The following is a 26,992-nucleotide window of genomic DNA, read 5'->3' as shown; positions in this document are numbered from 1 at the left end:
ATTGTATATCCGGTACCGTACAAGAAAAAGGGAGACGCTGAAGCTTACCATGTGATTACTATCATACTTCAGGCAGGATTATTATTGATATCGATTAAAATAATACTAATCATCATCACAATAACAATTTGCAGTAAAGGATTTGCAGACTGCACTTCGGCAACATCAATTTGTTACCACCGGGAAGCTGTCCCTCCTCAGAAGTATGCCGAGGCGGACCGATGTCTTGGAGAGAAATGGTCTGGCGATCTATCTTGCCGAGCGTTTACCTGATTTCTGCATTGGCGAGTGTGGTCTCGGCTGCTTCACGGGGGACGTATGGAACGGAGCCTTGGCCGCAACCAGACGAACGCGGTAGTTTTTCTGCGCATGTTTAAGATGCACGTTCAGATTCCACCCCCCCCCCCCCCCAAATTGTGCATTACGATCTTCCGTTATGAAATCGAGCGTGATCTATCAATGTTGTGGCCCTAACGTTAATAAATCAGGCTCCACAATTTGCCTGTAAGTACGAGAGTCAAACATAAGCAAAACATTTTAAAACAAAAAGGTTAATCAAAGAAAGTAACGGTGGATAGAAAACTAAACATTTCCCGAGTATTTCTTGAGAGGCAACATTAAAGTGGATTTCCTGCTCAAATGAGCATTGAGGTGGTGGTCACCTTGTGTTTACAAACATGAACCAGTGGTGGAAACTAGACATTCTTATGGTGGGAGCGAGTACATCCATAGGACAACTACTGTAGACTTCCCCAACAAAGCGGTACCTATTTTATCAGTGCCAAAAAGATGATGGAATGACTTTATCTTATTAGCTAAGGGAAACAAAATCTATTTGTTGTTTTCTCTCTCTCTCTCTCTCCTCTTGTTGTTTTCACATCCTTCCAACAGCAAACAGTCACTGAGCTGCCCTCCCTAAATTCTACGCTCGCCCTGTCGCCAAAAGAATCCCGTCGTAAGCAGCGCTAAATCGGGTGCCGGGGTGTGACGGGTGGCGCCAACTGCAGCGCTTTCTGAAATTACAAAGTCGGATTTCGCCAGGGAGGGGAACCGCTCTCGCACGCGGGCGCACGCCGAGGCTCCAAATAAACCACGGAGGAAAAAAACGCATGCCCGGCACGGGGCTGCCCTCACACGCTCCGCTCCTGAAGCGCGGCCGTCAGCAGCGGCAAATCGTTTCCCCCTTCCCGCATTAAAAGCCCGATTACACGTTGGCCAGCCCCTGGCGGGTTGCCAGCTAATGGGGATGAGATACCCTTCTGAACACACTCAAGCCGCACTTTTGTTTTTTTTAAGGACGAACGCAGGGATTTTTCTTATTGGGGGGCGGTGGGGGGGGGCAGGTGAAAAAGAGGATGGGCGGGCGGACGCCGTACACCTCGGACGCCCCCACCCAACTCCGCTACCACCTCCCTCCTCGCGCGCAGCGCATCGAGGTAGCTGCAAGCAATAACCCGCGATCCCAGAACAACACGGATAATGCCAAGATATCTTTGAACAGGTTAATTGTATCCAAACAATACACTGATTGATAAGCTGGCGTAGTTTGCCAAGCGCTAACATCTTAAAAGATCAATCCGTGTGAATAGACGGAGGCACACAAGTCCCATGGATTCAGGGGAGGGCAAGGAAGGAAGAAAAAAAAATGGCAATTCTGTTGCAGGGCCTCACCGAAAGCTGGCCTAACAAAACGCCGGCCCTCTGACAACATTTCAACTACAAAACGGTCTTACAAAAAGAGCACAAACGAAGTAATTTCGGTCAATCGGCTGCAGGGGCCAAAGCTGTCAGCATTCCCCTGCTGCTTAATATATTATTCATTTCGTTGCATTTTCCTAAAACATCAATCTTCCCAAGGGCAACGAAAAAAACGCACACACAAAACAGCTCCGGCACACTCACTCTAATCCCAATATTTTCAAAGCTCATAACCTCTGCAGCAGACAATTTCAAAACACAATATAACGTATTTGAAAAACTGGCAGCCGTGGCAAGTACACTATATTTGAAAACTTGATATCATCTCTGGCGCCGAAATGCGGTTTCATTGCGTTGAGGTCCTCGTCCAGTTTATAGCCGTAAAAGTGAGCCACACACGGGAAGAACAAATAATTAATCAACTTAACATCCACACATTGCTGAGGGCTTTCTCCCAGCATAGTGTTTAAACACCGAGGTCCGAGGAGAGAGGTATGGATGTGTTCAGGTAATTTAAGTTCCCTGGGGATCACAAGTTACTGTGTGTGCACAGAGTGGTGGGGAGCGGCGGCGCGCGCGGTAAGTGCCACGCTAGGAACCTGGCGACCGCTCTACTGCATGGACCAGAGGTCAGCTGAGGGAATCTCAGAGGTAGCTCTGTGATATCCGCTTCCGTGGAGCGTCCTCCCGCGGAACGGGTTTGCAATGCTCTGCGAGAGATCCAAAGAGGCTACGGCGGGGGAATCCTTGCCCCGTGTGTGTGTGTGCTTGTGGGTGCACGCGTAGAGGGCCGATAAAACACAGCACTCGGTGTGCTGCAGCACAACTCCAGTGGCCGGCATTCACGTCACAGCCGCGGCCAACATGACTGACAGGTCGCATCCGAAAATGGCAATGGGCCATGCCGAGGTCAACTCGAACGTAAAAGCAGTCTCGGCACGGTGCGGGAGAAAATCAGCAATGGGAAGACAGAGGTGGCGTGCGTGGTGGCGGCCCTACCATGACCTCATACTCTACGGTCTTTGCCAACAGCACCTATGCCTGCTGGATTGCAAGACCCACAATCAAGTGACATCATCGCTTGTCTGTGTATATCACCGTATCCAGCACGTGTGCACGTGCTCAAGCACCGATATTATTCACACTCATGGTCCCGACGATGGTGGAGTGCTGGCATGGTGGTTGGCGCGTCGTGCTATGGACCGAGCAACCCGAGTTCGATTCCCGACCGCAGCTAACCTCAGTGACGGGAGTGATATTTATAACTAAACGAAACTATTTTTTTTTATTTTACCAGGAAAGGGCTCACTGGGCTATATTGCCTTTTTTCAGAAGCGACCTGTCCACAAATGATAGCCCAACGACAAAGTGGCTTATCACGTGGACATTTATATCAGGCAAATACTCTCAACGCATGTTTCTAAGTTGGAGGGAAAAACGTGAGGACCAGTAGAAAAATCCACGCAACCATGGGGAGAGGCAGGCAAACCCCAAATATACAGGCGTCAGGGTCAGCATCGAACCCACGACCCCTCGAATACCAGTTCTCCCATCTCCCGGGGGTTATTCCGGTATCGCGAGACATCCTTCATCATCTTTTTCCCATGACATGCCCCCACACCTCCCCCCACCCCCCCCCCCCCGGGTCGTATTTACCGCACCTCGCTCAAGCAAAGCGGCAGCACCGGCCGTGGGCTCACCGTGGAGGTCGCCGACACGGGTTGCCCCGGCGGCTCGCCGGCGCCTCCCTGGTCGCCGTGCGGCTGCGCGGCCGGGTAGATGGACATGGCGTGCTCGGGCAGCGCCGGCTGGGCGCCATAGTCCTGCACGGGGTGGGCGTGGGGGTGGGCGTGCGGCGGCGGCGGCGCCGCGTACTCCGCGGGGAGGCCGTTCTGCGGCGGCGCGTACTGCCCTGCCGTGGCGCCGTAAGGCTGGGCCATGGCTTCCGGAGGGGCCGTGGGTTCCTGGTTGCCCTGAACGAAGGGAGAGAGACGGAGAAGCAAGCACACGCGCACAAACAAGCGCATTTATTCACAGTAAAAAAAAAAAAATTTCTAATTGCCAACAAATGTGCAAGTGGATTAAAAGGGAGTTTGCGAGCTTCTTGAGAGAGAGAGAGAGAAAGAAAATACAGAGCGGGCAATGTTTCGGCAAACTGGCCTCCGTTGGGATGAACACTTTAATTTTTGTTGTGCTTCATTGAGGTTTAAAGAAGTAATAAAGAAGAAAATAACTTCTCCAAAGCAAAGCAAAGCAAACAAATAAAACAAGCGAAAATTGTTTCCGAAATAAATTTTGGTCGATATCTTTCACGGAGAGAGGAAAAAAAAAATTCAATTTGTCTGTGTGAAGTTGCCCGAGAGATCAAGGAGATGATATAAATCCCACCGATGCTTGCACATGATTTGTGGAGCTTCTGCTATTTATTAAACGTTCTTCAGGACAACAAAGTGACAATTTAAGCAAACATCAAAAACATTCTGCCGTCGACCTCAAAGGGAAATGGCACCCGACATTCGGCAAATTGAGAGCGGGAGATGACTGAGGGGTTACTGAGCCCTCTGTGAACCCACGCTGGGGATTTTTTTGGTAGTTGTTCTTATATGGGGGGGGGGGGGAGGGGGGAAGATGTGTTATTCATGCACAGGTAGCCCTGATCAACAGAACGCGCCTTCCCGGGAAGATGAATGAATTCATAACGAGCCACCCCGAGCCGCACGGCGCGAGAGCCACGAGCCTCCATTGTCAGCACGCCACGAGCACCGAACGTCGCGCGACCGGGAGCTGCGGGGATTCATTTTGTACGCTGTCCGGCATTCAATCATTTCCACCAGCTTGGGCTGTCCCTCCCACGAGAGTGCAAGAGGGGTCAAATTACCGCGGCGGTGCGCAACGCTGTGACTTGCAACGTTCATTTCCACGGGGCCCGAGCCATGATCGATACAATGCGGTTTAATAAATATCACAGCGATGGAAGCTTCCTCCACTCACTTTGCAAGCGAGACCACACGCGCGCGCGGTGTTGACCCGTCTCCGCTCAATGCCACATTGCAGCGCTGTGACGTTGTGCAATGGCCAGGTCAATAAGCATGGACAATGTTCCTTTGAAGGAGCACTAATGCATTTTCGAAGAGCGATCTAAAAGGATGTTTTTTTTCACAAACAGATGAAAACCAATTGATCATTCGATGCCAACAAAAAGTTTACGATGCACCATTGTGACCTGTCTTCTTTTTTACGCAATTATGTAAATCGTCGAGTAAATTTTAGTATGGCAAGAGCGTGGTGACGATTGCTCAATATCAAAAGTTACTCTCAATTAGACGTACCAATTTTTACAAAAGCTACGTGCCTCCATCAATAAACGTGGCACAAGAAACATTTGGAAAGACAAAAATTAATCGCACACAGCAAAGGAATTAATCAACACCACTTGCTAAATTAGCTGTCCGGCGCAGAATTCTCACAGAGAAAAATAAAAAATATATATCTAGGTGACCTACTTTGTCAGCATTGTGCTAGCTATGTCTTCTTGTACAACTCCGCACGTGTTAACCCGAGTCTTCGAGAGAAACCGGCACACGGGTAGCGCACGTGCGCTGTTAGATTGAGCGAGTGGAGTGAGAGCGTGTTGGCAAAATGTATCATTCCTCTGGACAATTACGAGTCATCGGTCAATACGGAAGAGTGATCGTGCCACCGGCTCATGATTAAACATGAGCATCATCATCATCATCCTCATCGTCGTCATCTCATCTCCATGCCTCTAGGCAGGGCAGGGCAAACAAGAGCCACCCATAGGTGATGGTGTTCGTGTAGACACACACATATATAAACACATTCAAACAAATCAAAACGATTCGTTTTCTCTTTTTAATTGATGAAGGTTATTTTGAAAGAAAAAAAAAGCACCACACCAATGATGCACTTGCGAGAAGACCTTTGCCTTATAACAGTGCATTACTGGAACAAATAAAAAAGAACTCTGCATTACTGTACATCCTTCCCTACCGCTGCTATGCGACTCACTAATGTTTCCACATTAGTGCGCGATCACGCCATTAAACGGAATTAATACTCCATCGTTCAGTTTATTATCCATGTGTTTCTTAACCATAGCCATTCATCCTTCCGTGGGTTCATTTATTCACCGTTTCATTTACATTTGCAGCATACACATGCGAGGAAAAATATTGAATAACCGCAGTGACTCGTTACGATGTAGCATACACAACGTGCATGCACGCACGCGCACGACAAACGAGTATACTTATCAACAAAGGCAAATAGCCAGTGTGTCACCATGCTGGCTGTTTGGGGCAAGAGTTGTTTAGCGAGCAACCGTTAAGGCAGGGAATGGCACACGAGGGGCTTAGACTTGCCAGCGGCACTACCCAGCTGCCTTCGTCTCCCAAGTGCTGATCTTAACGCACCACGCGAGGGATTCATTGAGGCCGAGTCAAGCAAGGGGAAGCCCAGAACGTGGTTCAAGTAATTGCCACAGATATTTACCTATGGTGTAAACCGGGCATGGCTAACACACACTCTTTGTGCACGTGTTTAGGTGTCAACGATATGACGACTACGCATGCGTACCAATCATACGTGCACACAAAGACGAAACAAAGATCTCCCGTGTAGCCTTAATAGACTGTTGAGACAAGTGCTGTTAGCGAGCGCCTATGAAGGCCGGCATGGCACATACGGGGGCTGGGGTGGCCAACACCACACCCGCCCACCTTTGTCTCCCTCGTGGCGATGTTTACACATCGCACCAGGCACTCATTTGAGGGCTGAGTCGACCTAGGGGAGTCCCAGGACCGGTTCAGATAATCGTCACCACTGGGTGTTGGCCGTGAGCGGGAGTCGAACCCGGGTCGCCGGGTTCGTAGCGCAGCGTAGCGCTAACCGCTACACCACCGCTCCCCACTACATACAGACACCCACACACGCGCACACACACGCACACACACTACATTTCACCCCCCCCCCCCCCTATATTACCACCCCACAGCACTAGAGAGCCGCCGCCACATCACGCTTCTTCTGCTCGCCGGGTCTGGGCCGACAGCTGACAGACGCAGCTGCTGCCGCGTCTCGGGCACAAACAAACCAGGGCCATCCCCTCTCCCACGCACGCCAACTTAATCACCGGCCCACGCGAGCCACCGGCGTATGCTAATGCCGACAAGTCTGCGCGTCAACTCCCATCTGCCGTGACACGGACACGCGCGGTTCCTTCCTAACGCTCTCACAGCGCTCGCTCACCCATCGAAGACGCAAAAAAAAAGGGAATTCGAGCACGACTCGAACCCCGGGGTAGCCGGGGGTTCGTCACGCAGCGTACCGCTAACCGCTGCACCACCGCTCGCCACAGACACGCGCAAATACATACACACACACATACACAAGAAACACAACACGCAACACACACACGTACGTACAAATGAACACGCGCATGACCAGTAAAAGAGAAAGATCCCCCATTTTCAGTTAACACGAGGTCTGAACCACATGCGTTACGGATTGTAGCCTCCTGCCATAGGCGTGTTTGGGGGGGGGGGGGACCGTCAGCGAGCCCCTATGAAGTAATGCCGGCAAGGCGAACAGCGGGGTGGTCTGATGTTTATGCACTGCGCGATGGTACTCTTGATTTGAGGCTGAGATTCAGATATCACTTTCCCACGCTGACATTAGCAACCATGAACCGGGGAATCTAATGCACGTGGCGGGCTTTGTATTGCAGTGCGCGAACTGCTGCACCGCTAATCACAACACAAATAGCCTTAACAGGCTGTAGGGGCAAGTGCTGTTAGCGAGCGCCTATGAAGGCCGGAACGGTACACGAGGGGGGTGGGTGGCCAGCACCACGCCCGGCCGGCTTTTGTCTCCCCCAGTGGCGATGTTTACTACACACCGCACCAGGTAATAATTTTAGGCTGAGTTGACCTAGGGTAGGCACAGGACCGGTTCAGATATTTCCCGCTAGCGCGGCGCGTTAACCGCTACACCACCGCTCATGCTTCCACAACATCAATGCTTATAATGAGATGGGGGGGGGGGGGGAGGCGGGGGCTGCTTTAATATTGTACATATTACTCATTATCGCAGATACCGCTTCAGAATTTACATCTTAAATAAATGTATTCCAAGTCACGTGCTTTTTGATGTATGTACACTATCGGTAATATTCCCTTCCTTTCAACCTAAGTGCTTTTGGGGGGGGGGGGGGGGGTGGGGGGTGTGAGCATTACATATGCTACACGCGTATAAAGCCGGCTGTTACGATTGCCTTTATTGAAAACATCAAACACAACTGAAATCTGCAAGCTCGTGAAAATTACTCGACGCTCACGAGCTTGGCAATCGTTCATAAATATGTGCTGTCACGATTCTTTGCCCCCCCACCCACCCCAACACACACACACACACCACCCAACCCTCACTCTCTCTCTCTCTCAGGTGATCTTGTCCCGACGTTCGCGTTTGCCGCCGGCTCTCTTCCCCGGAATTGTCGCGGGTGTCCTGGCTACAACAGCCGTCGGCCTCGCTCGCTCGCTCATCACCCGTAGTTGTCCGAGCCACGTAATAACGCTCGTGTGTTAGCGGAGCCACGTGCATGGCCCGCACAGACATTAAAGACGCCCGTTCGACTACGCCGGCAGCGGGCGAGGGAGGTGATGCAACAGTGTATGGGACGCCGCTGGTGGTGCAATGGTAGCTATCTCTCGCCCAGTATAGAGGAGGGCGTCGGGTTCGATCCCGAACCTGACGCCTGCTGTATATTTGGAGTTTGCGTGCGTCTCTCTCCCCGTGGTCGCGTGGATTTTTTCTCTGGGTCCTCCGGGGTTTTTCCCTCCGCATTTAGAAACGTTCGTTTAGAGTGTTTGGCTGCTTTAAAATTTGCACGCGATAAGCCACTTTGCTGACCTATGATTTGTGGCTAGTCGCTTCTGCACAAGAGCTATAGAACTCAGTGGGCCTTATCTGCTAAAATAATAGTTTAAGTTTAAGTTTAAATCTAGACTTGAAGCTTTCGTGATTGCAGGAATTAATATTCTTTGGGTCTTTCGGTAAAGTCACGTAGATAGGTCGAAAGAAAATATAAAAAAAACTACGACGCTTCTATCACAACACAAGCAATCGCTTGGTTTGATGATCGCTTGTGTTGTGATCGAAACGTCGTAGTTTTTTTTTTTTGTAATTTTCTTTCAACCTATCGACGTGACTTTCCCGAATGACCCACAGAATATAATTTTAGTTTAGTTTCTTTCATCTTCTTTCGCACCGTACGTAGTCAACCGTGTTAATCGGAGGCGCGGGCGAAATACAAACTAAGCACTTCTACAGAAATTAGTTTTCAATCTCAATTTAAACGTGCACAGCTCCCAATGGCTTCCTAATATCGGAAGGAAGAGCGTTCCAGACGGCCGCAAAAGTGCATCTGAAAGCACGCAATGTGATGCTCGTCTTTGTTCGATGGCCAGCTAAAAGCTGCTGCTGCTGCTGCTGCTGCAAAGATGACTCTGAGTTCGCGTGATCGTTCATGCTCCTTGACGGGATCAGCAAGGTATTGTGGTTCATTTGTAGCGAGCACTTTGTGTGCGATGAGTGTCGACCTTATACTGTATCCCAGTGTGCTGACCATTCCACAGTAGTCTGCAGCTCGCACGTTATATTCCATCTCCTGGCACGACAGTTTAAATCATTGTGCAAGTTGTTTGTATTCCACCCCCCCCCCCCCACTCGCCTCCCATCTCCCATGACCTCCATTCAGCCAGAAGCATAAATGGGTACAACCCCAGTTAGTCGAGCAGCAGTCTCGCGGGGTGTCGCGGGTTAAACCGTGGGTACTCACACCTCTTGCAAAACGTTAAGAGAAGCATGGAAGAGTAGACCAAAATACCCTCTGGTGGTAGCCCTCCCGCCAGCAGTGGTGGGAGCAGGCGATCGCAGTCCCGCACCTTAATTTACCCTTGTAAGAACTGTGCCAGCCCGAGTCTCAGGTTAAGGGCGCTACACTTCCTCCTCCTCCTCCTCCCTTTAACATCTGCCACCAGCGTGCGGTGAGCTGCTCATGTGGAGAACTGCTCAGGTTACGGGGCAAACAAACACAAACAAACAAGCGCGCGCGCGCGCCAGCCCCTTACGTACACGCACCTCCGAGATACACTGATCTCCGTGGCAGGGATTAGCCTTGCGGTCAGCGTGCCCGCCCGGCCGCCACCGAGCCACTGAGCCGGTTTGCCAGGAGCCGATAGCGAAGATCCAGTGTTGTGCAGCCCATATTCTTCACAAGCATGTATATTGCGCATATGAAACCCAATAGGCAGGGTGGAATTATCGTGCAATTACAATGATGATTTACAGGCCTTCGTCAATCCACTGCTGGACGTAGGGCTCTTCTTGTTGCTATGTTGGTCATGGTATTTTTTAAAATAGTTTTTTTTTTTACCATACTTCACCGTGCTCGTCAGCACTGCCTCTTGATTAAGGTCGTAGGAGGAGACAGGGGGTGTTGGGGATCCCAAGACGAGTTCAGTCATAACTTGCCGCTGATGTTAGTCGTGGCTGGGAATTGAACTCAAGAGAGCGAAGCCTTCACGGCTGCGTAGCAATTCCCCCTCATATACAGTAAATATTTAATAGTTCTTGGGATTATCCTTGTGCAACCGTGGTCACCGGTATTTCTAATGGGAAATAAATAATGGATATCTATGGGATTTGGCCTGGTTAAGCTAAGTAAATAATTAATACACAATGTAATTGTAAACAATAACTCATCTTAACTACCCACAGACCTCCTAGGTACAGAGTGATAAAAGATGGAGCGTTGCAATGGCTTCCCATCTTCCTGAATAACAAAAAATAAACCTCACAGTGAACAGAAAGAATGGGCATGATGTGATACGGTCAAGAGTGCACTTGTACATCGTATCATCTTGTGTTCGTAACTCTAATCCATCTATAGATGTTAACTACCCCGCCTGGTATACAGGAGGTCGTGGGTTCGATTCCGACCCTGATGCCTGCTGTATATTTATAGTTTGTCAGTCTCTCCCCGTGGTCGTGTGGATTTTGTCTCCGGGTTCTCCGGTTTTTGCCTACACATTTAGAATCAACATGCAATTGGAGTATTTGGCTGCTATACATTTCTACATGGTAAGCCAATTCGCTGAGCTCTCATTTGTGATAGCCAGGTCGCTTCTGTAAAAAGAGCTACATAGCTCAGTGGGGCTTATCCTGGTAAAATAAAACAGTTTAGTTTATCTTCATCTGGGATCAATCCAATGCTGGAATGAAGACGTCCCCCGCTCCCGCCGTCCCAAATCCATCGCAGCCTCTCACGGTCACAAGTGTTTACACGCACACATGCACACAAAGAGAACGATGCCCCCGTATAGCCGTAACAGACTGTTGGGGCAAGTGCTGTTGGCGAGCACCTATGAAGGCCAGCACAGCACACAAGGAGGTGGGTGGCCAGCACGATGCCCGGCCGCCTTTGTCTCCCCTAGTGGCGATGTTTACACACCGCACCAGAGTCGACCTCTGGGAGGCCCAGGACCGGTTTTGATAATAATAACCTGTGTACGCTGTGAGCGGGAATCGAACTCGGCTGGCCGGGATTGTAGTGCAGCGCGCTAACCGCTACACTACTGCTCCCACACACGTACATACACACGCGCGTAAACAGATAATTTTACACGCGTCTTTAAGAGCGACATTGCCAGATTTATTTCAAGCGACTTGGTTCCGTACGGACCGGGGCACCGCAGCACAACTTCCCCCTTAAGCTCAGGTTGCTCAGCCCTCGCAGGGGATTGAAGAGCCCCTTTTTATTAACAAAATCAATTGCTGCCAATCATGAAACGAAAAATAAAATTTTTGAACAAAAATAACGGACTATGACACCCACGTACAATACAAGAGGCCTAGCCTTGCGCATGGTGTCGACGGAGTAACACCGCCGGGTGTGCTGGAGCCGAGGGCAACATTATTGGGCAACAGAATCACCTAGCAGCTGTGGGAATTGACCGTTAAATATTTCCCATCTGAAACTGAATCAGAACCCCACGTTCACATTTAAATGCACTCTGGTCGCACTACAAAGACCCTGTTTGTAATTCGCAACACATTATAAGTGAGCTTGTAAATGTTGGGATAGTTGCCGGCAACCCCGGAGAGTGTCCCGTTTGTTGCCGCAAGCAGCGCGAATGCACCCAGCAAGCCCGCACGCTTCACTGGGGAAGCGTGCGGGCTTGCTCACCGTGGTGGCGTCGCCGGCAATATTTCACATCTTGCACGCGCAAACAGGAGCACAAGAGCGCAGCGGACTCTAAAGCGTCGCGCATTCTGCACATCAGCGCTTCGCAGCGGCTGTCTCAACGCATACACGTGACGTACCCCCCTCCCCCCCCCCGCCAACCACCCGCGCACTCCACCCACTGCCACCCTCTGACACAGCTTGACACAACACCTCAAGCCGTCTGTGGCACGCGTTGACCCTGCGTTATCGTTAGTGGCTGCTTCTGTCACTCTCGGCTTCGGACGCACATGCAGGAGTCACTCAAAACTCCGCGAAGGGGGGGGGGGAGGCGGACGACACTGCCCGCCCTCCCCATCTTTTATTTTCCTCCCGCGAAGGCGCCCGAGGCGAGCCCGGCGGTCCGCCGCGGTGGCGGCGATGCGTGCGATGTGTGGAGCCTAAATTATGACTGCGCTCCAAGAGGGGAGCCGCTTCGACGGTGGACGATGCTACGAGGTCCGAGCAGCGATGCACAACCGGGAGCAAAGCCGTTGTGAATTCTAAGCAGAAAAATGTGGCACCGCCACTCCACACGCCCCCCCCCCCCACCCACCTCATGCAGTCTGCCATGCAGTAGTAATCCACTTTCCTCCTGTACACGAAGTCAGCACAGTCTGCTGAGATCTCGGTATAGCCAGTGGGTCGTCTGTGCTATACAATATTTAGTTTTACCTTCTAGACAACAGCCTGTGTTTATTTTTACAACTTCTTCCATCGCAAAAATAATAATAAACGTTTCAATTTCCAGCAAAGGGCCGTTAATTTTATTTTAATTTCATAAATGAGGCAGAATAAGAGTCTGCAAAAGACTAATGAGCATAAAACACCATCGCGACAAGCTGTTTTTCGCGGGCTATGAAAATGAATTTGACTCATTGGAAATTGACGACGTCATCCAACCTCTCGCAAAAACCGAAAAGGCTAAAATAAAGAAAAAAAACAATTAAGACGGAAACCATTTCACAGGGATAGAATCACTGCATGGACAACTGCACATAACAAAGTAACACAATGCATGTGGGGGAAGGCTAGTCAGCCATGGAGATACGCCGTCGCCAAAAGTTATTAATTCAAATATGTTTTCTGGAAATTGTTTTGGAGAAATTGAGGCATGTACATAACCGGAGAAGATTTGAACCAAATCAGATTTGCTGAAGTCACGGTCAGTATCACAACCGATATAAATTGATGAGAGAAAATGGGAGATCAACGTCATCATAAACTCTGTCAAGCTGAGCTCGTGGCAAATATCAGGATTGCTAAATAAAGAAAGATATTTTTTTGAAGGGGACAACTGGAATGCACGTTATGGTATATATATACACTTTGGGCAATTACTGAAGGTGGGCCAGGATCGAAATGTTTAAAGAAAGTGGTGAGTGCAAGTTTGGAAAACCGATATATAAAAGCAACACCTCAATGTGCCTTAGAACGGAATATTTTCAATCAGTATTGAATGGGAAACACGAAAACTGGCATACAAAAAACTGGAACAAAATCCGAAAAGTGTGCAAAGAAGCGTCGAGAGCGGTGTGCACGTTTGGAATTACACCGAGAGACGGAAGGACGGATCGCAGAACTCGTAAAATCAAAAGCAAAAATGAGGGACACCGTATCGACCGTTGAGGAGAGCAAGTGGGTTTGGGAAGGACATGCGGCGAGGCGAGATGATACGACGGCGACTATGGAGCGGCAGCAAAAAGAAAGAGAGGAGAGAACACAACCGAGAGGTGGACTGCCGCGGAGATGGAGCGATGAGGTCAGCTCGTACGTATGAACAAGATGGATCGTTGCATCGCAGGACCATGAGGGATGGTGACATTGCTGAGCTGGGGGCTGGGGGCAGCAGGGGGGGGGGGGTGCTCAGTGCTGACTATGGGAGACCTTCAGCGTCTGGCGATGATGAAGATGAAACAAGGTGGGAAACCGTGCACCTCAAATCGTGCCATCATTGCAGAGGATCCTCGACTCATTAAGTAATAAGGCACTCTGTTCACGAGACACGTCACCTCAAACCAGACCTTACGATTAAATGTTGCCGCAGGATCAGCGTAACGATGGCCATATTTGGCCGTCACTAAAAAAGAAACCTAAAGTGAATTCTATTCTTGCCTATGGCAGCAATATGTCCAGGAGATGAATGCCGATGCCGAGGTCTGGCTAGCCACGACCAAGAGGGGGCTTCGGGAGAGAGGAGCTGGCATCGTCTTACTGCTCCTCCTCCTCCTACGTTGAAGGAGCGAAGCGCTGCAGTGGGTTTACTGCACGATACAAAGCTGACGTTGTCGCCTTACGGCGGCAGACTGACGTTGCGGACAGCACGCCGATGGCAAGTCACAGGACACCCTAAGTCAAATGCCACACACGCAAGACAACAAAACCTTTCGCGAGCAAACACCTCGGATAATGCTCACAGTTACAGAGTTACAGGAGAACAACAGGTCTTTCTTCCGCGGTGCAGCCGCACGCCACCACGAGGCTAACGCGCCAGCACGACCCAGAAAGCCACCCGGACTCTCTCGTTACACGACGCAAATACTAACCAGCCGCCACCGGCGGCAACTCGAGTCCATTTACAATGTATCTGTCAACAAGTGTTGCTCAAAACGGCGTTCACAAACGGGTATTAATCTTCCGGCTGCACGACCGTCTGCGGCTCAAACCAACGTCCAATTTGCGAAGCAAACACCGAAACCGACGAAACATTTTGCTCCGTAGAGAGCGATACGAGCATACACCCACACCTGAAATTATTACATTTACTGTACCAAGGCATTCCACAGGTCTGCTCGGCGCTTGCAACAACAACAAAAAAAAACGCCCATACAGCGCACACACACACACACGTGCCCGAAACGGGGACGTTTCGCTTTAACACAAAAAAAAGGTTTTCTCAGGTTATAGACCGCTCGAGGCTCTTGCAGACAGGCAAGACGAGTCTTGCTGGAAACAGTCACAACCACCACACCCCGGCGGTCAGTCACGACGGTCCCACCTGCAGCATGGGTAGAGGCATCCCTATGCAGTGAATTCGATACATCCTGAAGGTGTGGAGCCAGTCCTCATGGACTCGCAGCTACCGCCTCCTACGACGAGATGGTCACTCGGTCACTGGCGGCTCCGCGTTTTGGCGCTCCGAACCGCGGTGCCGTCTCTCCGTGGCCTCGACCGCCGATGCGTGCCAAGGCTCAGCAGTGCCGCGACGTCAGCTGGAGACGTCAAGACACCATATGGCCCGAGGGTTGAACCCAGCCTGAGAAGGGCTCGCTTGCCATGGCAGGGAGCGTGGAGGGGCGGGGCTGCCAATGGGACACGCCAGCGGCCCATTCACTCACTCGGGTGACAGAGACCGCTTATTCAAAAGCAGGAGGGGGTGAGAGGTGGTGGCGGCGACGGTGGGGGCTGGTGTCGATAAGACTTCAGCTGTCAGAAACGGGAATCGCCACGTAATCCAAAGTTACGCGCTCTCATGTTGTCGAACGGTGCCAGACGTCAAATTGTAAAGTTTGCGGTTGGGGGAAAAGTGTTATGAATGGGGCAGAGCAACGCTCGCTCCGTTACCATGAATGTTGTCATAATCACCGGGATTTTCACCCCTTCACCCATAACCCTGACCCCCCTCCCCACCCCCCAGAAGGCTCCACACAACCCTCCCACGCACACGAAGCCCTTTCACCGTAAATAAGCCCCCAAAGGCCCTGCCCCCTTCGCCATACCAGCCGCTTAAATGTCAGGCGGAAAAACAGGTGCACAGGGGCCCTTCTGAAACGTCAAAAGGAACGGCCTGCGTGTGTGTGTGTGTGTGCGGGTGGGCTGTAAGCAGGAGGGGGGGGGGCGGGGTACAGGGTGGGTGGAGGGGGGGGGTGCACGAGCAGAGAGAGTGCTGTGCAAGTATTCCAGACGAGCTCTCCGTTTGAACGCATCCTTTAGAAAACGCCGCATCTTGGTAATTCCGCAACCTGGCGGCGTGGTCCCTTAGAGCAGACGCACTCACACACGTCATTACTTTGCCGCTCCGAAACGCCAAAGCGCCGGGCAATTCAGAGGACGCACAATGCCGCAGTGGCAAACCTCGGGCCGCTCCGCTAAATACTGGTGCGCCCCCCCCCCACCGCCCATCTGTTTACGCTCGCATCCCCCGCATTTTCACTTTACACAAGCGGCCCCTCGGACGCGGAATACGCAATCAAATAAAAATGAAAAACCTCATCGCTCACGCGCGATTGTTGACGATTTTCGGTGTACAAAGTAATATTTTGTGTGCATATTGGTTTGCAGCCTTCGCAAGAGGTGATAGTTCCCAAAGGAGAGGCAATAGCGGCCGATATCAAGCGAAGAGCAACGCGAGCCACGGAACGCACTCAATCATCCCGCGTTATAATTGCTCACACGTGTAGGAACGCAATTCTAAAATCTCAGGTGCACGCGCGGGGGGCCAAGCGAGCACTCTGGCTCAACGTCCCCGGCATACGGAACGCGGGGAGGTTCGGATTCTATCTGGACTTCCTGCCATAAAGTCGAGCCGTTTGAATAATTTATTTTGCACTTAATTTATTATGCTGCAGTCTTCCGCTGGAATTAAAGAGTCTTTCAAAGTAATATCGTCCATCATTTTTTTTTTGTATTTCTCGGCTGGTGCCAAGGGTTTATGTTATCTGTTTATTGTATGTCAATGCCTGGTCAATGTCGTTCTCTCTTTCATTATTCTTTCACATTAGCGATGCATTTGCTGCCGTGCAGTACTTACGAGCCTATTGCTTTGGGAAACGCAGCGATAGAAATCCATTTACAGAAGAAGAAAAAGTGAGAAATACAAATATATAAATCCCACAACTATTACTTTTTGGCTCGCCAGTGGAATGTGACCACTGCGTCATTTTCAAATACAGCAAAAGTGAAGGAGAGTTGGACCTCACCAAACCTCCAAGAGGGCAATAACGGAGGGAACAAACCCCATCATCGGCACAAACACACAACTCACACTCGCCCTACGCCCAAACTGGCTTTGCAGAAACCATTTGCGGATAGACACTGCTCCATTTTGTGGGGTTGAGAAGCTTGATGTAACCTTCTTTATTTCTATAACTGCCAGTATTGGCCGGAGCAGAGGCAACCATGCGTGGCTCTATTGGCTCCTCCCGTGTCTTGGGATCAACATCCTTTCCAACTCCACAAGCGCGTGGGAATAGTAAGTGTCCGTCTCGTCCTGTGAAAGGTTAAACTTTCTGCATTGCCTCTCTTCTGCTGTAATTTGAGTAAGTGTCCATCTGACCTTTAGATTCCCAATGTCTCTCAACAGCATTGCTCTCAGCAGGTGAAGTGTTTTTTTAAGTATGAACGTTTCTTTTTCCATTCAAGCTGCTGAATTCCTCGGTGGGTTCCACTTATTAAGTAAAGCGAACCCAAACTTTTCTCTTGAAACAAAATACGTATATTGTAAATTAAATTTCTAACAGTTTTTATATTTGAAATGTCAAAATGTCAGCCAAGAGAAAACCCTAAAAATATTAAGGCTCCTTAATTGTATCTGTCCATCCTTTTTCCTGTCCACATCCGTTGAAATGCAATCACACATCCGCCTTCCCCTTGCTCCCTCCCTCCGCCTCCCCCCCCCCTCAAAAAAGGTATCCTGAATGTGACTGCTTATAAATATTTCATTCCAAGGTTACCCTTGCATCTTCCCCAACACACTGCGCAGACGAGGCCTAACTTTGCGTGATTACACCTCGACGTTGGCATCAAACACGCCACTCTTCACAAAAGGCTGTCGTGCAAACAGCTCACGGTGCTCACCGCTTGCCCGTGCTCCAAAGCAAACGCAGGTAAACACCGAATAAACAGCGCCCGCCGTCGCCACACACGAGAACCACCTGCCCGACCAACAAACAGTAGCTGGGGAATCATCGCATGCATCGCGCGATGGTCAGTCGCGAGGGATTAGATGCGATTTTTTCGAATCCGGTTGTGTGATATTGGAGTGAGTGCGATTCGCCTTTCGTGAAACCCTGTTCTGATACAGGGCATAGACTATATATATATAAAGCTAAAACTTAATTATTACACTTATGTTAAGTTTGTTGTCCTTCCCCCGCATCTCCAATTCGCACGATTGGCTACGTACGGTACGAAAGAAGTTGAACGTACATACATACATACATTGTACCAGCCATTACCACAATTATGCACATGGTTATTGGACCTCCACCTTCAGGATATCTGGACAGCATGGAAGAGCAGGTTAACTCCCTCGCCTGGTATAACAGGAGGTCGTGGGTTCGATCCCGACCCTGACGCCTGTATATTTGGAGTTTACATGTTCTCCCCATGGTCCCGTGGATGTTTTCTCCGGGTCCTCCGGTTTTTCAATCAACATTCAAAATCAACATGCGTTTAAGAGTATTTGGCTATACATTTCCACATGATAAGCCACTTCATTGGGCTATCATTTGGTGACCAGGTCGCTTGTGAAAAATAGCTATATAGCTCAAGTGGGCCTTACCTGGTCAAATGAAAAAATAGTTTAGTTAAAAAAAAACACCCCAGAGAGGCTATCTAGAGCTCCATATAGTGGAGGCCCTCATTCCGTGCTTTACCCTACGGTTCTTTTTAACGGTATTTAACGTGACCGCGTTACTGTTTTCCTACCCTCAAAGGTCCTGTAAGAGCCAACACTGCCAACGGTCTGGGGCTGTGGTCGTCCTTTGGCAAAAGAGCTGCTGAGCTCAAAGGGTCTTATCAGCTGAAATAAAGCCTTGGTCTGAGTTTCCATCGTATAGGGTGGTTCCAGATGTCTTGTGACCTCTATTCAGTCCTCTCAAACGGAATATATATTTTAAAGAAAGGTTTATTGAAAACAGAAATGAATATGCAAAGTAAAAAAAAGGTAGGGGTCAATTGATTAGGTATCACAAGACATCTGGACCACCCTGTACAACACTTAGTAATAATATTGCACGTAAATGTCAGTTTCGGAAACGTATCGTTTTGTTATCTCAATTGTTTCTGTTCTACACTAACTACACCGTTAAAATTGTTTCCCCCTCCATGAATGTGCAGCTGGTGCTCCTTCAAAGAGAAACTGTCTATCTCAAATAGCTCTCAGCTGGTTACGAAGGAAACCGACACCAACATAATTATGGTAATGAGATTATTTTTTAGATGAGAACTGAATAAGTTACACAATCCTGACAATATTGTCACGAGAAGCGGTAAAGCTGTAGAATGTGTGCCAGCAACTGTGAACGTCGTTTTCAAACAACACGTTTATTTTGATTAAGTAATTATATTATTGTTCGCAAGCAGTTGTTGTGACTGATGACCATATATTTTTTTCATGTTTTTTGCACACAAAACAATTATATGTGTGGCTAAAGTGAATACAGTGAAATGCATGCCTCTTGGTTATGATTACATTGATAATTTGTATGTTTTTAGATACGATAAATGTAAACTTTTTACGTGATAAATCATAAAGGAGGCAAAATCATAGTACATTTTTTTATATTTTCATATAAGTTGAAGCCCCCCTTATCTGCTTTGATACTGAAGGCACTATTGGCAGATCCCTTTTAATGTCACTTTAGGGGGCTCGGTATATATATATCCGTGCAGCTATTTGCAGTTAAATGCACGGATTATTGTGAACTTGGTTGGCTCCCCTTAACGGTGGAAAGGGAAGCGAATAAACATTTCGTGAATTTAGCACTTTTTAAGGGGCATTTCTGGGTGACATCTGCACATGATAGGGCGAAATCGTTGCCACTTCTGACCTCCTCCTATCCACAAATAATAAATTGGAATAATCCATCTACGGATGAGAGGAGTTTCCGCAGACCATTTGGGCATGTGGATAACATAAAACATAAAAGGGAAAGGTGCAGCAATGCATTTGCTTGCTAATGCCACAACAGCTGGTGTAAGGGCCTCCACGAGAGAGAGGGTTCCAGAGAGGCCCCTCTAAAGGATATTTGGGACTACGTTTCCACGAAGGCCAGACATCTTGAAAGAGGTGGGAGTATCCAACATTCTACCCCACCACACACAGCCTGCCGATCTACTAATAGTGGGTGCACCCATTCATACTGCTGGGAAATCAAACTGGCGAAATCTGTATGAAAAGTCCAGTGACCGTAGCTACACAGCGGATGATACAAGTGGGAAATTGGGCCACGATAAGAGCTGTCTAATTAAATGCAAAACTAGCTGTGTGCAATGTTTTTTTTTACATTTTCCGGCATTTCTATGCTTAATTTCCCACCATTGCCGTCTCATATAGAGACTTAGAAGGCCTAAATAAGTAGCAAATGCAGGTGGAAGTCTTTCTGAAATCTTGTAAGAAGCATATGCATTTTCTCGCAAAGCCACGGGTGCACAGATGTAGCAGCCGTTCAATTATGGAGGCGCAGTGCAACATTTTCTTCTCCTAAAATTGTGTTTTATTAATAAGACACGGCTTCTAGCCTAGTTATTTTATCCCCAGGCCTTGAGCACACATTCATAGCGATAGACACATGAGAGGGCCCTATGCAGCAATATTCACGAAGAGGATATATAAATACGCATCCCACACTTTTTAAGTACAGTGGAAACTGACAATTGTAATCATAGTATCGTACAACCATTTGTCATTCCACTGCTGGACGAATGCCTCTCCGCACCTGGTCAGCACCTACCAGACATCTGTGAAACCTACTGGACATCTGTGAAAAAGAGCTTTATAGCGCTACGGATTCATCCAGTATAAATAGATATTCTGAATCTGAATCCTGGGTGGTGTTGTTGAACAACATTTTGGCTACGCTCATCAGTGCGGGCTTGGTGCCCTGGAGCGGGTAGAGGGGGCAGGATCGGCTCGAATATCACTCGGTGCTCAGTTTAGCTATGGCCAGGAATCAAACTCATGTTATCGGAATCAAGAGCGCAGTACGCCAACTAGGTGAGCGCACTTCAGGTATTGTTGATACGAACACGTGGATCAGTTCCGAGTACAAATACAATCCTAAACGGATCTGATCCGCCTATCAGTTTTTTTTTTATCTGATCCTGAGGAAATGGGATCAGATTTGCACAATTGCATAATAATGTATCACACTCCTCAAAGTGTTTAAAGCATGAGGAAACAGCAGTATCTGGAGAAATCCCACTCGTATAATGGGATAACACTGAAATATTGGCAAAGATAAATAAAAATAAATATATACTTATTTATTAGAATAATCTTATTTATAGCAAAACGTGTTCATACAATTTACACACTTTATAAAGCGATGTTTTGAGTGCATAATTGAATGTGCATACATTGAACATTAAAATAGACCGAAATTAAATGGATGCATTGCACATGTACAATTATGGGCATATTGTACATGTTCAATAACAGTAATCTTTGCCGTCAGTGGTAAATAATCTCTAAATTTAGGTGAGGTTAGAACATGGATTGATCCAGGGCGATGCTTTCCCACAGTTTTAGTGGCACAATGCTCACTGATCAGAAGTTAACTTGAACACTCGCAGAGTTTGTGTTATGGCTATTTCGTATATATCATGGCCATTTCTGTAAGTTCATTCGCATTGGTTTGCATGAGAACTAGTTTTGACAAAAATTGGCGTGGCACAATCTTAATTCCGATCTCACACGCGATGACGCTATTTACATGCGTCCGATCATCCGCACCGATCCGCTCGCTGCGCAAACAATCGGGGTAGATTTCCGATTGGGAGCAAAAATTATGATAAACTCCCACCACTCCCTGCCGAGTCATCAACCCTGCGCTTTTGAAACACTATAATATTTAGGTTAGGTGGAGAAACATTTTATAGTTTTCTTTTTTCCTGGAAAAATTAATGCAGATCCACAAAAATATAAGAATTGTACTTAAGCAGCATGTGAATGGGACCGTTTCTCAGGACGCTGTGCAGCAACAGTGGACATCTGTGACAAAGAGCTTTATCGCTCATCAGATCCCTCCAGTAGAAATACATATTATCATTCTGTATTCATACTTAAGAGAGAGGATGCAAAAGCAGAGTTGTCTTCAAAAGTTGCAGAGAGTCAATGAAATACTGGTAAGTTTTGAAGGATTTTTCAAAAAAATTACAAATAAAATAAAACACAATCTCAAAGTCACGGGACCTCCCTTGCCAGTATCAAAATATAAGAACAGTTTTTACCACTTTCTAGGCGATAAAACAGCTTGTGTAAAGAATCATCAGGGAGACATGCACGCTTGGAATTTCCCCGAGAGTTAAGCAGAGAAAAACACACGGGGAAAACAGGGAACAAATGTAAATGAAAGTCATCGTATCGACCGTTAAGGGAAGTAAGTGGGTCTGGCCAGGACACGTCACGGCTGGAAGTGATGGTGGCGAGCGGATGAGACTTGTGCCAGAATCGTCGCTCAGCGACAGCGCGCCTGAGAGAGAGAGGATGACCACCGCGGATATGGAGCAACGAGAAGAGCTTCTGTGTAGGCCAGCAAGATGGATCTTCGCTTCACAAGACTATAACACACGGCGATGGTGTGAGAAGGCCTTCATCCATTGGTGGATTGACCAGGGTCCGCTGATGATTTTCCAAATTATCCTTTGAGAGTAGGCAGTATTGCTCACTTTAAAGTGAACGTCCAAGAACGTGCATGTCCTGTAATATAATTTACTAGGGAAGATGTGTCTATGTATTTTTTTTAGCTCTTGGCGATTCATGCGCATCATCCATGGTGAACCCACCGCTGAAGGCTTCGCCAAACAGCCAACACCCCTCGTGATTCTGCAATGCACCTGCAAAATAACTGATTTCATCGCTCCATATATTTGGTGGATGTACTCTCCGATGCGTTCCGTTCTTTGGTCGCCACTCCGTGATGATTATTGACCCTCGGTGCACTAAAACCTCTAGTTACAAAGTTGACATCCTGGGCACGCTGGAGAGTTTGTAACTTTTGATATGTTTATGGCGAATACGTAGGTCTAGAGATGATGATGGATGAAGACCAAAATAAAAATAGCTTGGATTTTCAACGTCACGTGGCCATACAGCCCCATCGAAAAAAAGCCACGTAATCTTATAACAGCCCACTTAAATGTTTTATTGAAAGCCAGGAAATCAAAAATTAAATGTCTAAAGTGCAATAGTAAAGGTAATCTACTATAACATATTTAAAGGAAACAAACAAATCAATATCAAGTTCGTGACAGAGGAAAAATTGAGACTGTAGTTTTGTTTACAAATGCATGTGCCACCATTTTGGCTTGGGCTCCCTCTGATCAGGTGACTGCGAGAAAGCCAATCGTGAGACCGCTGCCCTGCGGCACAGAGTCATTAGCAACCTATACTTTTATATTCCAGTACAGCAGTTTGGTTTTTATATATGTAACACCCTCTTCCCGTCTCCGTGCCAAATTTGCTGCCAGAAAAGCGGCGCTTCTGCTTCCAGGAAGCGTTCGTGGACCGTTTGCTACTCAATCTCCCGAAGCCTTAACGAAGCTGGAAAGCATGGGCTTGGTGGGGGGCGGGGGGGGGAATGAGGTGGGCAGCGGGTGGTTGTGGGTGGAGGTATGACCCAACGTGCAACAAACGGCATGCTCTAATGACAGCGGTGGCCAGAAGAGACCCATAAATAACATTCATCAGCCTTCCTAATGGACTCTTCCCAAGCAGCCTCATTAATCGCATGTCAGCATGCAGGCTTTCCACGGGCGGCTGCTGCCACATTTTCCGCATGCATTCGACAAGGTCCAGTAACCTTCCCCACACGTGAAAGATGAACTTTTTTTAACCGTTTTTTGTTTTGTTTTGTGAGGAGGCTAAAATTGGTATAGTTAGAGTCTGCAGAATGTTTGCGGCGGGGGATGGCATGTGGGAAGGGGATCGGGGGGGGGGAGAGGCCAGGGGTGGGGTTATATTTACATAAGATGTTGACGAAAATGCGGAAACGTGCCATCATTAAAAAAAAAACATTGTTTGATTACATGCAAGAGGAAGCAGGCTCAATTTTAACTAGACGGCATGCCTTGTAAGACATCAGTCTTCTCATCATTTTTTCACGCGCGTGTGTAAAACCCATGCCTCCGAGCTGTGTTCTTTCATCAGATATTGTTTATACACTGCAACTTTCCAGCGGACGCAAGATAAAAAAAAAATATCTCAATTCGTTCTCGTACGCTCGCAACAACTCAGACGTCGCACCCGCGCGCATGCACGTGGAGGCGTGCGGGGCTGGGTGGATGCAATGAATAAAGCAACACAAATGTCGAGTGCGTTTTAAAGAAGCTCCAATGAATTTCAAGAGCATCTCACCACGTAGCGGTGTGACCCCCCCCCCACCACCAAAAAAAGGCTCCGAGTGCGAACATTACCTTCTGACTAAATTATACAAAAAATAATGACGGTTATTACGCATCCATTGTTCCTGATGTTTTAATTTGGCAAATAAATCATGCATCTCAATTAGCTCTCACCTGGCTAAGTAAAGGACGTTAAATTGAATTAGCGAGTATTTAACAACTTTTTTTTAAAGCAAAGCAAGCCCTTGAGCAAATCACGGGAACAACAATAACACAAATCCGTATGGCCAGGCTTACATTTGTATGAAACATCACACAAGAGGAGCTGCGCTTAATCACAAGCACCGTAATTACTGTTAAACGTGCATGTGTTTACACACTTTGCATATCGTAAATGCTCTTACATGCTAATTTCGCATGCGTATAGGCACACCGCTCCACGCGAATGAGTGCAGGGGTACATTTGAACAAACGTGCACGCACTCTCCACATACCCTTAATGAAGCTGCTACATAAGCAAATGCCGAGCTGATACAGTATATAAAAGACAGTGGACAGCTCACCGTGCAATGAACGTGGGATTCTCAACCGCAGCTAATGTCAGTGCCAAGTGATGTCCGAACCGGCCGTGCTCTTGTATCTCGTCCCACGTGTCCTTATACCATAACTGTGTTTATACATGATGTGCTTATACCTAGCTTCTCGTGCGTTACGGGAATATACGCGCACGACGACGATGATGACGACAACAGAAACAACTGCTCCACCTGTGATCGCTCACTGGGTCACTCCAGACTAAACTGGGACCTTTTGCACTGACAACTCCCGACTGACAAAACTGTGACAAAAAATATCTTCGAAGCTCATCAGATTCCTCCCGTCGAAATAAAGATTCGGATTCTGATTTTGATCGGAGAGAGTGGTGAGAATCACAAAATGTAAAATCCACACCTGAACGGAGCGCTTGCTAAACGACAGAGGAATTCTGTTTCCACGATCGGCATCGTGAGCTTTGGCCGATGAGCATTTGACTGCCGAGGCAGGTTTAATCCCATAATAACCACCAAAGTGGCCCATTAGCAGAGAGACTTTAATTAGCAGAGCACCCGGGGTGAACGACAACAAAACAAGAGTCGGTGGCGTTTGAAAATTAAGGTCACGTCTCCTTTGTGCCTTGGGATCGGACCGCCGACTGCGATAAACCAGTCTTTTTTTTTTACATTTTTAAATAAAACTCTTTTAATGAATCCCCAGCGCTGCGAGGCGCATGCCCCTTTGGAAACCCGCCGTGATATTGGGAGAAGCCAAATGCGCCGTAGCGTTACGGACCCCGGCGAGAGGGCCCGTGAGCACGGAGGCATTACTCATTGGCGCTGCCGCGTCGGCAATGAGCACAGCGAAGAATGTTTAAGAATTAAAGCAAAGCAAAAAAAAAAGATTCAATTACCGGGCAGCGTTAAAAATAATTGATTGCCAACGGAGAATATTTTTTGGAGTGTTCAGTGCTGTGTGTCTCTACGAAATGAGGCATAGGATTGGTGCTTTAGCTGGTGTCGCAGTCCAGTAATGAACACAATTTTTGTGGGCGTTATCCACACCGCACTTTCATTTTCAGGGTGGTTGCACGTTTTATGGCTCGCGGAACATGCGCTTAAGCTCCCAACTTCCCAACCCGAGCCAGATATGCGCGTCGGCCAAGATTAAGCGCAAACGAAGTTAGCGCAGCCACTGCGTCACCCTGCTAATGGAGCATAAGCGTGCCTCAAATTGCCCTCTGCTCACGGCTTGCTGTACCAACAGGACTTGAGAGAAGGAGCAGAGGAAAAAATACCGAAAAACACACGGGTTATCTTTTTTTTTACACACACTCCTAAGGAAACATCAAAACATGTTCTTCTTTGGTAGGCAGGCGGGCAGGCGAGCGGCAAACGAGTGCCAACGGAACTGGCAACGTCAGGCAGTCGTGCAACTTTCGACGAATTTGAGGATTGTTTTATTATTTAATTAATTCATCCTCAGGTTGGGGGGAGGGATTAAAGGGAACACAAAAAAAAACGAATTTTGCCAAAGATAGCAGCAGCTGCTTGCGGGCACCAAAGGGGCGAATGCAATTGTGTACAAATCTGCTCAGTCAGCAAGTGGAATAACTTGAAACGAGCAGGTGGGGTGGGAGCGCTTGAAGGTGGCCGCCTGCCTATGGGCACGGCCATTTGTGTTTGCCGTCGGATTTCCGAGAGAAAGTGCGGTGAGCCGGCGTGCAGCGGTCGGTCGTGAAGCCAATGGAGAGGCGCCGTGCCAACATCACAATCGCAAATTAGTTAAACAAACAAAAGGCGAGTCGAGCGGGCGAACAAAATGAACGTCTGTGCAAATAAATAAAATAACGCTATGCGAATAAAATACTACTACTACTGCTGGTATAAGTAGTAGTAATAATAAATAAACGCAGGGAGCTTCGTGGCGGCTTAGAAAAAAAATCCCATCAAAACACGGTGGCATGGAGTAATAGCCACGCACGGCGCGTCATTCGCTGGCGGCCAAGTCAGTAATCAAAGTGACGATTTTGGCTTTACTGCGAGTAATGAGGTAGGACAGGCGCATGGGCCGCATGCAAATCGCGGTGTTTACGGGCGGGCCCTGTGGGTTTCTGGGGGACGGTGGCGGCCACCGACACACGATTCCTTCTCTCTGACGAACGCGCTTCAC

At 48.2% G+C, this 26,992-nt stretch overlaps 1 protein-coding gene across 10 annotated transcripts in view; it reads right to left on the bottom strand.

Annotated features, from left to right (window-relative positions):
• RBFOX3 (RNA binding fox-1 homolog 3) overlaps positions 1-26,992 on the bottom strand; it is a 308,060-nt gene that overhangs the window by 29,676 nt on the left and 251,392 nt on the right. For 9 of the 10 annotated variants that reach the window (XM_032979345.2, XM_076052877.1, XM_076052884.1 and 6 more), the window contains one exon: positions 3,399-3,671. In XM_032979345.2, coding sequence (XP_032835236.2) covers positions 3,399-3,671 — 273 coding nt within the window. Of the gene's footprint in view, positions 1-3,398; positions 3,672-14,999; positions 15,635-26,992 lie in introns of those variants that run through there. The other variant, XM_076052896.1, reaches the window with a different exon arrangement.

This window comes from Petromyzon marinus, chromosome 3, assembly GCF_048934315.1.
Source record: "Petromyzon marinus isolate PM22_M1 ecotype Great Lakes invasive population chromosome 3, UKy_Petmar_22M1.pri1.0, whole genome shotgun sequence".
Lineage (NCBI taxonomy): Eukaryota > Metazoa > Chordata > Hyperoartia > Petromyzontiformes > Petromyzontidae > Petromyzon > Petromyzon marinus.
This window is presented reverse-complemented; position numbering and strand designations above follow the sequence as displayed.